We start from the raw sequence: 13,543 nt of genomic DNA on the forward strand, positions 1-13,543 counted from the left end.
CCTCGTGCCAAATTATTGCACAATAGCATTTTTATATTTTACATACCGTAGTATTTATTAGGGAGAAGAGAAAAGAGGAAAGTTATTCTGTTTCAAGGCTTGATCAAGGATTCTGAGGATGCTAAATAGATTATTGCTCAGTGACTGACTTTGCAAAAACGAAAGAGCTAAGTTTAATAGGGACTCACTAAGTGCCACACACAGTTTAAGCACTTTACATGTACAGTTGACCCTTGAACAATGTGGGGTTAGGGGTACTGATCCTCTGCACAGTTGAAAATCAGCATATAACACTTTACAGTTCACCCCTCTGTATTCCAAGGTTCCGTATCCAAGGATTGTGTAGGACTGTAGTATGTATCTATTGAAGAAAGTCTGCATAGAAGTGAACCCTCAAAGTCCAAACCTGTGTTGTTCAAGGGTCAACTGTACATGACTTAGCCCTTTACATATCATCCCTGTGGGATATGTACCATTGTGAGCCCCATCCTACCCATGAGGAGTGAAGCCTGGGAAGGTTAAATAGTCCAAGGTAGAGTCCAGATTTGAAGTCAGCCAGTGTGGCTGCAGAGCCTTTATGTTTTTATCTACTATGCAGAGAAGAATAAAACAGCTCCCTTTTTCTACTTTCTGCGAAGTGCTTCTTCTTAGAGAAAAATATAAGGTTCACCTTCTTTGTTGTTTTTTTTCCCTTCTATTTTGCTAATGATATACAATTAAATGCAATACATTCTCATTTCATAAGGATGCCAAGGTGGTCAGCTCTGATTCTGTTAATTAAACAGATCGGTTTCTCCAAAAGTTCATCCCACTACTTGCCATGCACTATGGTTAGAAAATCTGCTTAATTTTAAGTTTTCATTAGCTAAATATCAGTAGAGGCTATAAATAGATGTAAACTCAGATTGAAATCCACCCTGGTGGGTATGAGCTTAGCAGATCTGGACTGAGGGCTAAGCATTTTCACTCTTTTCCTTTGGATTTTTCAAGGTGAATGCAATTAAATTTACATAAATCTTACTCTATGCCAGCACTGTAAAAATGTTCTATTGATCTGTATGTTTTTTTTATACGTGCAAGCAATAGGCAGTCTTTTTCCTCCCAGCTTTAGGGGATTCTTAAGTAAGTCACAATAAACTTTTCCTTAGAGAACATTCTGGTTAGATATCTGCTTGGGTTTTCTCCTGTAAAATGCATGACTACATGGAACTATGCACTAATGAAGAGCTATACTAAAGACAGAGAAACCAAAGTACTGAATCTCATTATCAGAGATCATCACCAGTCTGTTTTCTATCCCTCAGGTGTTAAAAGGCCTGTTGTTCACTATTACCTTGAAAAGTAATCATATTTATGTAAGTGTGATGTCCCAAGATAACTGCATCCTTCTTATGACCTGCAGCTTCTCATAATTAGGCCTAAAACTTTACACCTCAGAGGTGTCACAAAGCTCTGTACATGATAACATTCTTTAGCCCTCTAATTAGTGTTTATGGTAGCCTGCCTTTTGTTTACACTTTTGACTCAGATGTTTAATTATGAAGATGACAGTACTAGAAAACTATGGGATAGCAGATAACTATGGGTGGATAACTCCACCACCCCCACTTTATTTGGAAATCAGTCCTCCTCTCCACACGTGGAGCACGCAGAAGCTGCCATGTTTTTAAACCTCCTGGCTATGGTGGATATTTTTTTAGCAGTCAATCATTTATTCAAGTTAGGCATCAGAGACCTTCCCAGGATTCTTTAATTTGGTACGAGAAAGTGTGTGAGTTAGCCTTTGTGTGGTGGTGGGAGAAGTAAAAAGTGAATTTAAGACAGTTGGTGACTTTGCTGTCCCACAGAAGACGTGGCATTCAGTGAGAGAAAATGAAGCTGATCCACACACATGAGAGGAGACAGAGACAAAGTTCTATGGCATTCAAGTCCCAAGTGCCAGCTATGCCTAAGTCCAACTTCATTCTTAGCATTCCTACTTTCCTAAGTTGTGGTTTCTAACTTTTGCTGATTTTGCTCACCACTGTACATCTAAAATTGAAGAGCCCAGCAAATAGAATATGTCAGATTTAACAGGTAAAATAGATAGATCTACATTTGTATCTATATTTATGTCTGTATCTATACATATCTGCTGAATGAACGTTGAATAACATGAGTTGCCCTCTAATTCCAATATTGCCCTGTAATTCCAATAAATTCCCCTTTTAACCTAAGTTGGACTTCTGCCACTTTTAAGAGTTCTGATCTCCACAATAACCTAAAACAGCTACTGCATACATTACTTAGAAATCTCTTTTATTTTTCTAAACTGGAAGAAAACAATGAGGCTATCAGAGTGGTCTAGAAAAATTGGGGCATTATATGCCAAATGTGAAATGAATGTTGAATCTCAGAGCATGTGGATGGCTACCCACTGGCAGTGCCTCTCCCTCAGTACTTCCAGTTACAAGGGCCACGTTGGGAACTTCACTTAGTGCCCTGAGACAAGAAGGCAGAGACCCTCCTCCCGGAAGCTGGTAATTTATGGCGCTCAGGGTAACAATGGAAGTGTATCAACCCCTTAAAACATAGCTTGTTATTACATGGATTTAGAACAAATCATGATCCTCTAAGCCTAATGATACAAGCCAGGCTTCCTAAAACAATTTTTTTTTTTTTTTGGTGACAAAAAAAGTTAATAAAATTTAGTTTAAAAGACCTTTGTATGTCACTGTTCAGTGAGAGAAGGTATGAGAATAAGTACAGTGGGAAAAGGCCCCTCCCCAGTAACCCATTGCACAGCATGGTACACCACAGGTCTTGGGGGTGAATACTCTCCAAGTAGGCGTTCACTTTTTCTTTCCACATTTTGCAATGTTTTCCTGGGGGCTGTTTCCCCCATGTCATGACCTGACTTTCAGGGCCCCAATGCAGCTTAATTTTCCCCATGCCTATAATCCCCTGACTCAGAGCTCTTAGAATCCTATGCTCCCTTCCTCCTAATGTCTAGATACTTAAAGTGTGTAATAGAATCATACTTTGAGTTATGCAGCTTAGGAAACTCCTTTTTCAATTTATACATGTTCCATTTTTTCCTGCCTCTACCGTAGCTTCTACTGTTCCCTCCAACTGCAATATCTCTATCACTATGTGCACCATTCCTTCACCAACTGTCATCTGGCATCTTGACTTCTCCCCACAACCGAATAAGACCTTTCCCCTCATTAAATCTCTTTGACAATTTGCTCAAACTCAATCATAACACTTGCAGTATCTTTATTTACGCAAATGTCATATGTCCTGGTGAGAATCAGCCTCTCAAGGATAGGAACTATGTCTTACTCATCTTTGTATCTGTTACAGGGCCCAGCATACCACTACACAGAGCCAGAGTTCAATAAATGATTTGAATTTGATTTTAATCATTTATTTATACTGAGACATCTGTATATTCAATTGAAATGAGAAAAATTATAGTTTATAACTAACTGGATTTGAATTTAGAAGAAAATCTCACAAAATACCTTCCTCATTATTACGTACATGAGATAAACAGAATTCAGTTCAAAGACATTAGTAGAGAAAAAGCGTTTTAAAAAGCCAGTTGAGGGCTTCCCTGGTGGCGCAGTGGTTAAGAATCCGCCTGCCAATTCAGGGGACACAAGTTCGAGCCCTGATCCGGGAAGATCCCACATGCTGTGGAACAACTAGGCCCACGTGCCACAACTACTGAACCCACATGCCACAACTACTGAAGCCCACACTCCTAGAGCCTGTGCTCTGCAACAAGAGAAGCCACCGCAATGAGAAGCCCGTGCACTGCAATGAAGAGTAGTCCCTGCTCGCCGCAACTAGAGAAAGCCACGCACGGCAACAAAGAACCAAAGCAGCCAAAAATAAATAAATAAAATAAATAATTTTTTTTTAAAAAGCCAATTGAAATGTAAAATAAGTTTTGGACAGCAAGTTAAAAACATAAAACAACAATCTCACCTGAAAAGGGATTCATTCAAACTTTTAGGCTTTTTGCCTCTCCAAAAGGCAGGGCCATTATTCTCTTCTTTGACTTAAAAAAAAAAAAGTTAGTTGGTCATTAGTTACATGATTTGATTGAGTTTATGAAGAAGATAGAGTTACTGTTCTGAATTGATGACTCTATAAATCCTCACAAAAACTTGCAAATTCAAAATTATAAACTGGGCAAAGAGCCAAAGTTCTTTTTACCACTGCACCACCAGGGAAGCCCCCCAGCCAATATTTTTGAATGGAGAGTGAATGCTGTTAATAACCATAATAAAACCACAATTATCAGGGCAGGACTTGTGGTTCCCTCTGTAGTGGGAGGCCCAAGTTTCACAGAGATGACTACCAGGAATTTTCCTAAAGCCAAGTGTTCACAATCTTTCCAGTTACCCCCCTGCACTTCTTCACGAGGGTTTTCATTAAAATCTCTGGCTGTTAATAAGGTTATTAAAATCAAACAAGCACTGGGACTTCCCTGGTGGTCCAGTGGTAAAGAATCTGCCTTCCAACGCCGGGGACACGGGTTCGATCCCTGGTCAGGGAACTAAGATCCCACATGCCATGGAGCAACTAAACCCGCACGCCACAACTACTGAGCTGGTGAGCCTCAACTAGAGAGTCCACGTGCTGCAAACTACAGTGCCCACGTGCTCTGGAGCCCACGCCACAACTAGAGAGAGAAAAACCTGCACGCCACAACTAGAGAGAAGCCCATGCGCTGCAACGAAAAGCCTGCATACCACAATGAAGACCCAACACAGCCAAAAAATAAATAAATAAATAAATAAATAAATAAAATCAAAGAAGCACTGACCTGGGCTTCCCTGGTGGTGCAGTGGTTAAGAATCTGCCTGCCAATGCAGGGAACATGGGTTCAAGCCCTGCTCCAGAAAGATCCCACATACCACAGTGTAGCTAAGCCCGTGCACCACAGCTACTGAGCCTGTGCTCTAGAGCCCATGAGCCACAACTACTGAGACTGCATGCTGCAACTACTGAGCCCACATGCCACAACTACTGAAGCCCGCACGCCTAGAGCCCGGGCTCTGCAACAAGAGAAGCCACCGCAGTGAGAAGCCTGTGCATTGCAATGAGGAGTAGCCCCGGCTCACCGCAACTAGAGAAAGCCCGCTCGAAGCAACAAAGACCCAATGCAGCCAAAAATAAATAAAATTAATTAATTTTTTTAAAAATTAAAAAAAAAAAGAAACAGCCACAATGACTGATAAAGAGTTGACCACTTCTTTCTTCCTCCCACAGTGAGATCTTTGAAATGCAACAAGTGAGTCAAAATAGAGGGGAAAAAAGCTCATGATACAAAGAAGTATGCATAACATGGTCTCATATAACTCTCACTATCTCTCAAAATGCATGACACAGATAAACAACACAGGGATCATCCCATACAAACACAAAAGAAGCATTAAGAGAGCTGAATCTGAGCAGCAGGAGACCCGTGGGAATTTACTCTTGACTCTGCCACTAACTGGCTATGTTAACTCTGGCCAGTGTGGTGAGTTGTCAGTCTCCCAAGTCCCTCAATATTTGGAAATAAGGAAATATGTCCCTTTCTAAGAGGTAAACTGTATGATGGATCTGAGCATCCATTGATTCACTTATTCATTCTTCCAGTTTTACAAGTAGTTATTGACTATCTGCTATGTGTCTGGGAATATAACGCACAGTGATACAGGGATGAAAAGACAAACAAGGTCCTGCTCTCATGGGGCTTACATTTACTATGGGACATAGACAATAATAAATCACTAAACACATTAATCTTATACTGCAAATAGTGGTAAGTGTTTTGAAACAAAGAGATGTGCTAAGTGTGTTGGGGGAATGGTACTTTAGATTGGGTGAACACAGAAGGCATCCCTGTGGAGGTGATGCTGAATTCAGAAACATGACTGACAAGAAGGGATCAACCCTCTGAAGATCTGAGGAAACGTGTTCCAGATAGGATGGCAGGTGCAAAGGCCCTGAGGCAGGAAGAAGAGCAGAAAGAGCCCTGGGAAGAGTGGTAGGAGGTAAGTCAGAGATGGAGGGGTCAAACCATGGAGGCTCCTATAGGCAATAAGGAGTTTGCAAGTTCATGCAGACTTTGAAACAGAAGAGTGATATAATTTAATTTATAATTATTATTTAAAAGGATCATCCCAACTGCTATGTGGAGAGGAATCAATTTGGAGGCAATTTCAGTAGTCTAGATAAGGGACTGGACAAGTGGTGCTAGAAAAAGGAATAAGAAAAATGGGAAAGGTCATAGTTAGATATATTTTGGAAGACAAGTGATGGGGTTCAGAACACACCACCCCAAAATATGGTGCCTTGGCATACTGAATACTTTGAGCTGAAGGAATTCAAGAAAACACAGATGCAGGAAAGTCCTTCTGACCTTCCCCAGCCCTCCTCCCCTGAATCAGGTCTTAAGGCCCTCATGAGAGAGGTGCCCTCCCTATACCCAGAGGAAAGGAACATCCTTATCTCCAAGACAGGGATGTTAAGACAAATCCAAACAAGCAGCCCTTTCTAAAATTTCCCCAGGCTATTACCCTTAGCTTTTTTGAACTATCACATTTTTCTATGACTCTCATAGGTTTAACAGTTAAACACACATAGGTTTAACTGTTTCTTCTTTGAGATTTCATTTCCTTATAAAGGCTCCCATGTCATATAAAATTTTCAGACCTAGCCAGGGTCCCTAAGAGGGCTGAGAAAAACATTTTCCTCTTCTACACAAGTCAAGATGACATACTGATGTGTAGGATGAGGAGAGTGAAAGATAGAATTAAAGATAATGGAAGATGATGTTACTTCCTAAAATAGGAAAAGCTAAGAGAGGAACACGTTTGGGGCTGGAGATCAGGAATTCTGTTTTTGAACATATTAAACTTGACAAATCCAGTGCACAAATTTTCAAAAAGGATAAATGAGATTTTAAAACACCTAATATATAGGGACTTCCCTGGTAGTCCAGTGGGTAAGACTCCATGCTGCCAATGCAGGGGGCCTGGTTCAATCCCTGGTGGGGCAACTAGATCCCGCATGTATGCTGCAACTAAGAGTCCTCATGCCGCAAATAAGACCTGGCGCAGCCTAAATAAATAAATAAAACACCTAATACATAATCAATGCCCAAAAACCAGTTACTTTTTCCCCAAATTTACTAAATCTCCTAAAGAGATAATATCAATCTTACAGATTCAGGAACCTTAGTTGACTTAATATATGTGAATAAAGGTTATTGATAATAATGAAACATGTATGTAGCTCTTCCCACGTGCCAAGTACTATTTTAAGTGTGTTTCATCTATTAATGAAGTTAATCCTCCCAACAGCTCTATAAGGAAGGTGCTGTTATCTCCATTTCACAGATGAAGAAATGGAGGCACAAAATAGGGGTTGAATATACTTGACCAAGTCCACACAGGTAGAAAGCAAAAGCTGAATAAAAATGTATTACTAAATGCCCCGATGTATATTGTAGATAATAAACTGAGAAACAAAGAGACAGATTATGTTGAATATTTAACAAATATTTATTGGCCATCTCACCTGTATCAGGCAATGTTCTAGGAACCAGAGAGAGCAATGAGCAAAACAGACCAAAAGACCTGCTCTCATGGTCTCAGTCAAGGAAAAGTGATTTGGAGAAGGAACAACTTGGGCTTAGCCTGGAAACAGTGTAGGATTTGAATACGGGAAGGGGAAAGCAGGAATCCATTAGCAAACTACAGTGGCCCCTTCGGCACAGCCTGTGACCTGTTTCTGTCCGAGCCGAGAATATTTTTTACATTTTTAAAAGGAGAAAGAGAAGGAGGAAGATTATAGATACGACGTTCTGAACATCCTTGAAGGAGGAGGAAGCAAACACTGCAAGCAAACAGGCCCGGCTATAAAGGTGCATTTGCTGCCTGTTCAAGAAGCCACATGGACCCCAGGATGGCTGGAGAGGAGATATTCACTGAGGAAAGTGGTGAAAGGACAAGGACAAAGAAAGGCAAGAAGTAGAAACAAGGGCTGCTGACGTTGACAGGTTTTTTTTCTTTGTAGGTGATGGGATGGCATTGAAGGAGAGTGAATCCATAGGAAATCACTGTTCAGGAGAGTTGGTTCTCACACTTGAAAAATGTGTCTAATCTTAAAAGGGCTTAAAGAATAGTATTGTGATGCACATGACAAGGGCAGAACTCTAGAGCTTTCAAAAGCAACTTTGAAAGAAAACATCTGCCTTTCACAAAAGCTCTGCCTGAACAACCTTGGAAACCCTTTCTTTTAGGATATGAACCATAACAAACACCTACTGAGTGGTGATCATTTTGTAATGTATAGAAATATCAAACCACTATGTTGTACGCCAGAAACTAACATAGTGTTATAAGTCAATTATATATCAACTTTTAAAATAATTAATTTTTAAATATAAATGATTAAAAAACTTACATAAAATTATTTAGGGCTTCCCTGGTGGCGCAGTGGTTGAGAGTCTGCCTGCCGATGCAGGGGACACGGGTTCGTGCCCCGGTCCAGGAAGATCCCACATGCCGCGGAGCGGCTGGGCCCGTGAGCCATGGCCGCTGAGCCTGTGCGTCCGGACCCTGTGCTCCGCAACGGGAGAGGCCACAACAGTGAGAGGCCCGTGTACCGCAAAAAAAAAAAAATTATTTAAATAAAACTGACATTAATTTGTTTTGAAAAAACAAAACCAAATCACCTACTGAGACCTCCAAGTGCACGTGGAACTTGTCTTTGCTAGAACAGAAATCTCACATCTATACTCTGGGTCTAACGTTTTGTTGCTGTTCTTTCAATTTTTTTCCTTAGGGGAGAGAACAGAATTTTATCTGTATATTTGCAAATTTTATCCTAAGTGTAACTGGAATATGAGACATGAACTATGTGGAGAAATCTGGCCAAATGTGGAACAAGAAGGGTAGAGGCCCAGAGGCATAAAGGACTGGTTTGCTTAGGGGCTTTATTGACAGGACAGTAAAAACAAAGGCCAAGTGGGAACCTGAGCCAACTGAAAGTTAAATAACAAGAGACAAACTTGCACAGTAAAATGAGAAGACCTTTGAGAACGGAAAAGTATGTCTAAAGAGGTAGCCTTAGAAAGAGGACAGCACCCTAGTAGAAAAGGAGATTAAACAGTTTATCTTTCAAGAAAGGAGGAACCAGTTCTAAAAAACAAACCTGCCTGGCACTGAGATAATATAATCCAATGTAATAGATAGCAGGACAACTATATATGACATAACATAGAAATCAGCAAAATTCTCTATGTGGTACCAAGGACAGACATAGTGTTATCAATTCGTTATTAATTGACACTAGATAAAGCAATTTGGGGACACCCATTTTTCACACAGCCTATGGAGCTTAGTACAAGCCACTGAAATGTAACAATAACTATAATAAAAACCCAGAAAAAGAGATTAAGGCATTTGTGCTTGGCGTGATTATACTTATTTCTCACTGAAACAATACATTTTAACAATTACCCATTTTAAAACAACATAAGAGAAAACACTTCTTTATTGAATTCCTATTGCTGTTGTAACACATTACCATAAACTTGTGGTATTAAACAACGCAAACTTATTTTCTTACAGTTCTGGGGTCAGAAATCTGATATGGGTCTCACTGGTCTAAAACCAAGGTATCAGCAAGACTGCATTCTTTCTGGAGGCTCTAGGGAAAAACCTGTTTCTGTGCCTTTTCCAGCTTTTAGAGGCTACCCACATTCCTTGGTTCGTGGCCCCCTTCCAACTTCAAAACCAGTAGTCTTTCTTATGCTGCATCACTCTGCTGCTGACTCTTCTTCTGTCTCCCTTTTCCACTCTTAAGGATTTTGTGATTACATTCGCCCTATGCAGATAATCCAAGATAATCTCCCTATTTTAAGATCAGCTGATTAGCTAGCAACCTTAATTCTATCTGCAACTGTAATTCCCCTTTGCCATGTAACGTAAAACAGGTTCTGGAGATATCTTTTGGGAGCCGTTATTCTGCCTACCACAACTTTAAACAAAGTTAAACTATATTGTGTAAGATGGACATTAAATCTATCAACAATGCTGAAATCTTAGATTTGTTCGGCACCTTTATAGACATTACACATTCTTCTATATGCCTGAAAGGTAAACTCTGTAAATCGAGTACAGAGTTTACCTTGTAAACTAAATAAATTGGTATGCCTTTTTGTAATATTCTTGGCTTGGGAGGCCTAGGGAGCGTTACTGTACTTTGCAGATTCTGACAGCTTAGAAAGCAATATATATAACAACTACTGAAATATGTAGTATTTCATATAAATAAATAAATTGGTATGCCTTTTTGTAATATTCTTGGCTTGGGAGGCCTAGGGAGCTTTACTCTACTTTTCAGATTCTGACAGCTTAAAAAGAAATACATATAACAACTACTGAAATATGTATACTGTCTCTTTTTGGGGAGAGTAACAATATCCTAAAATCACTATTTTCTGTTAAAAGAATACATGTTTACACTGCAGACACTAGAAGAAGTTGAGTGTTTAATGTTTTCTAAAACATTTGGTCAGAAGTTTAATTTTTTAAAAATTTTAGTTCAAGAGAACGCAAACAGTAGCAGTGAGGAAAAGGCAGTTTTACTTCCAGCTTTGGCTCAAATAAAGCAAAGAAATTAGCATAGTGATATCAGCCCACGGTGGTATTTTAAGTAGAAAAAGAAAGCATTTACTTTTTTCATTTATTTATTTATTTTTAATTTATTTATTTTATTCATTCTTTTATTTTTCTCTACATTGGGTCTTCATTGCTGCGTGCAGGCTTTCTCTAGCCGCGGTGCAGTGCATGGGCTTCTCATTGCAGTGGCTTGTTGCGGAGCACGGGCTCTAGGCACGCGAGTTTCAGTAGTTGTGGCTCGCAGGTTCTAGAGAGCAGGCTCCGTAGTTGTGGTGCACGGGCTTAGCTGCTCCGCGGCATGTGGGATCTTTCCGGACCAGGGCTCAAACCCATGTCCACTGCATTAGCAGGCGGATTCTTAACCACTGTGCCACCAGGGAAGCCCTACTTTTTTCATTTAATTGTATTATTTTCTTACAGACATGTTTCAAACAAGCTATGATTTCCTTGGCAAAACAGCTCTATCAGGGCTTCCCTGGTGGCGCAGTGGTTGAGAGTCCGCCTGCCGACGCAGGGGACACGGGTTTGTGCCCTGGTCTGGGAAGATCCCACATGCCGCGGAGCGGCTGGGCCCGTGAGCCATGGCCGCTGAGCCTGCGCGTACGGAGCCTGTGCTCCGCAACGGGAGAGGCCACAGCAGTCAGAGGTCCGCGTACCGCAAAAATAAATAAATAAATAAATAAAAATTAAAAAACAGCTCTATCAAGAGTCTCGCCAACCTCTCCCTTGAGGGACACAGAGACTAGGGCAAAGGAAAGAAAAACGAGGCTAGACACCTGTCCCCAATGGAAAAAGGAAGAACACACCTGAAGAGCAGCTCAGACAAAGAGAGCCAAGGGGGAAAAACAGTAATTGGAGAGAGACTGCTTCAAGCTGTTGCTGGTTTATAAGGTAAATCTATTCCTGGACGAAAGGGATACAGTAGCAGCACACTAAAAACTGGGACAGATTGTATCTCCTTCAAGGCTCCGCTATGACACTCCTTCCAGGAAGTTTTCCCAGCATGGCCTGAGCCCAGTTTGGATGAATGATCCGCCTGAGAGTGCCAGGCGTCCCATGCGCATCTCATTAATGCATGCATGCATTCATTAATTCATTTATTCACTTAACTCATATTGAGCACCTAACACGCTCTAAGCCCTAAAAATAAAAAAATAAACAAGGCATAATAGCATTTATCACATGGCATTTATTTGTCCTGGTGTTGGCTTTCTGTCTCTCCCACAGCAGCTTCTGGGATGGCGCCCTATTTCATTTTTGTATCCTCAGTGTCTAGACAGTGCTTGGCAAGGCTAGATGCTTAATGAACTTAGGAATGACCTCAAAGCGTACTTCTGATAGGGGGCTATGTTCTCCAAATCTGTATTTGAGGGGACAGGGGATGACCGGTACACAAGATGAGAACGGTAAAAGTATCTTTATTCGGAGTGCATACAGAACCCCCCCAAGAAGGGGGGTTCTCGCGAGCCCGCCCGCGCGCCTCACCAGGTCAATGGCCGCGATGTTCCGGAGCGCCACGACTCGCCGGATGGACTGGAGCGGGTTCTCGGTCAGGTAGATGAGCCGGTCACTGAGCAGCACGTACTTTAAGGTGTGTTTCCCCGTGTCGGACACCACGATGCACGGCTCGTAGGCGCGGATGACGTTGTAGATCTCGGGCCGGCAGACGCCTCCGCAGGAACGCGTCCAGGCGGCTGTTCTTACGCGCGGGGAAACCGGCCCGCGCGGGGCTGGCCATGCGGGGCGCCCGCTGCAGGGCCGAGGGCTGAGAGTGGTGGACGCCTCCGCGCAGCCCCGCCTCCGCGCCGCCCGCGGTAGAACCCACGCGCGCCACAAAGCCGTCGCTAACCCCGGGCACTGGGGGCCGGGCCCCGGGATTCGGAGACCAAATCCTGGGTCCGTCTCCTTGGAGCATCACCACCCCCCTCCCGGCCCCGCCCCCGCTCCCCCCCAATCCTGGTCTCAACCCCAGACAACAGTGGGCGGGCCACGACGCCGGTCCCCCACGTTCCTTGCTGGCGAGCATCCTGGGCCCTCCTCTCACCCCGGCCCCCTACCCTCGCCTACTCCAGCTGTTGCAGACCAAGCCATTTCTTACAAACTGTGTGGAAGCCTCGGTTTTAGTCGGGTTTTCTATTAGAAACTTGAATGACATGTGATTTACCGATTTATTTTTAAATAGAACAATCCTAGAGCTCTATTAAGATCAATCACACAGGTTTATTTATCATTCGATTATAACACTGCATGGCATAGCTCTCTAAGTTTTATGAGTAGAAACGTAGCTTTTCTTTCTCCAACTACATAAAATCAGACAGAAGAAAATCTTATAAATTGTTTTGAGCACACCCAAGCCTACCTAATGGATATGTTTCTGTTCCCAGTGCCCAGGACAACGCCCTGTAGGCAGTCGGAACTCAATCTGTGTAGGATGAATGAATGGGTGAAGCCTGCATCTTGAACAAATTGAAGCTTAGAGGTTGAGAAATGCTGATCATGCAGCCTTGAGACTGCAGGGTAGTAAAAGTACTGCTTAGTTTTTACAGACCATGAATAGCTTATTACAAATTAGGTTAGAGAGATGAGAAGGAACAGCAACAGAAACTTGCCTCCAATAACTCTAGGTGAGAACTTTCATTTTAATTTCAAATCCTAGAAAAGTCATTCTCTCTTCCTGCTCACTCACCCAGAGACCTGGTAATGCAAACCATATATTTATATTTTGTTTGATTTGCTCCAGCTACCTGCAACCCAGAATCGAATTACATATTCTTTATTGCATTTTATATTCTCCTTTTCCTCATATTTTACTATGGCATACTGTATGTTGTAAGCAATTTCAAATCCTTTGTGGAGAGTATAAATAAATT

The 13,543-nt window shown here is 41.9% G+C and overlaps 2 protein-coding genes across 2 annotated transcripts in view; one reads left to right on the forward strand and one right to left on the reverse strand.

The window, feature by feature from the left end:
• The window catches only part of C11H12orf56 (chromosome 11 C12orf56 homolog), a 61,783-nt gene extending 49,199 nt beyond the window's left edge, over positions 1-12,584 (reverse strand). Inside the window, 4 exon segments of the mRNA XM_067698703.1 lie at positions 3,976-4,048; positions 7,564-7,580; positions 12,109-12,332; positions 12,334-12,584. Of these exon segments, the coding sequence (XP_067554804.1) occupies positions 3,976-4,048; positions 7,564-7,580; positions 12,109-12,332; positions 12,334-12,411 (392 nt within the window). The 5' untranslated portion in view covers positions 12,412-12,584.
• The window catches only part of XPOT (exportin for tRNA), a 134,290-nt gene that overhangs the window by 75,854 nt on the left and 44,893 nt on the right, over positions 1-13,543 (forward strand). The window lies entirely within an intron of this gene.

Source organism: Pseudorca crassidens, chromosome 11 (assembly GCF_039906515.1).
Source record: "Pseudorca crassidens isolate mPseCra1 chromosome 11, mPseCra1.hap1, whole genome shotgun sequence".
Classification (NCBI taxonomy): domain Eukaryota; kingdom Metazoa; phylum Chordata; class Mammalia; order Artiodactyla; family Delphinidae; genus Pseudorca; species Pseudorca crassidens.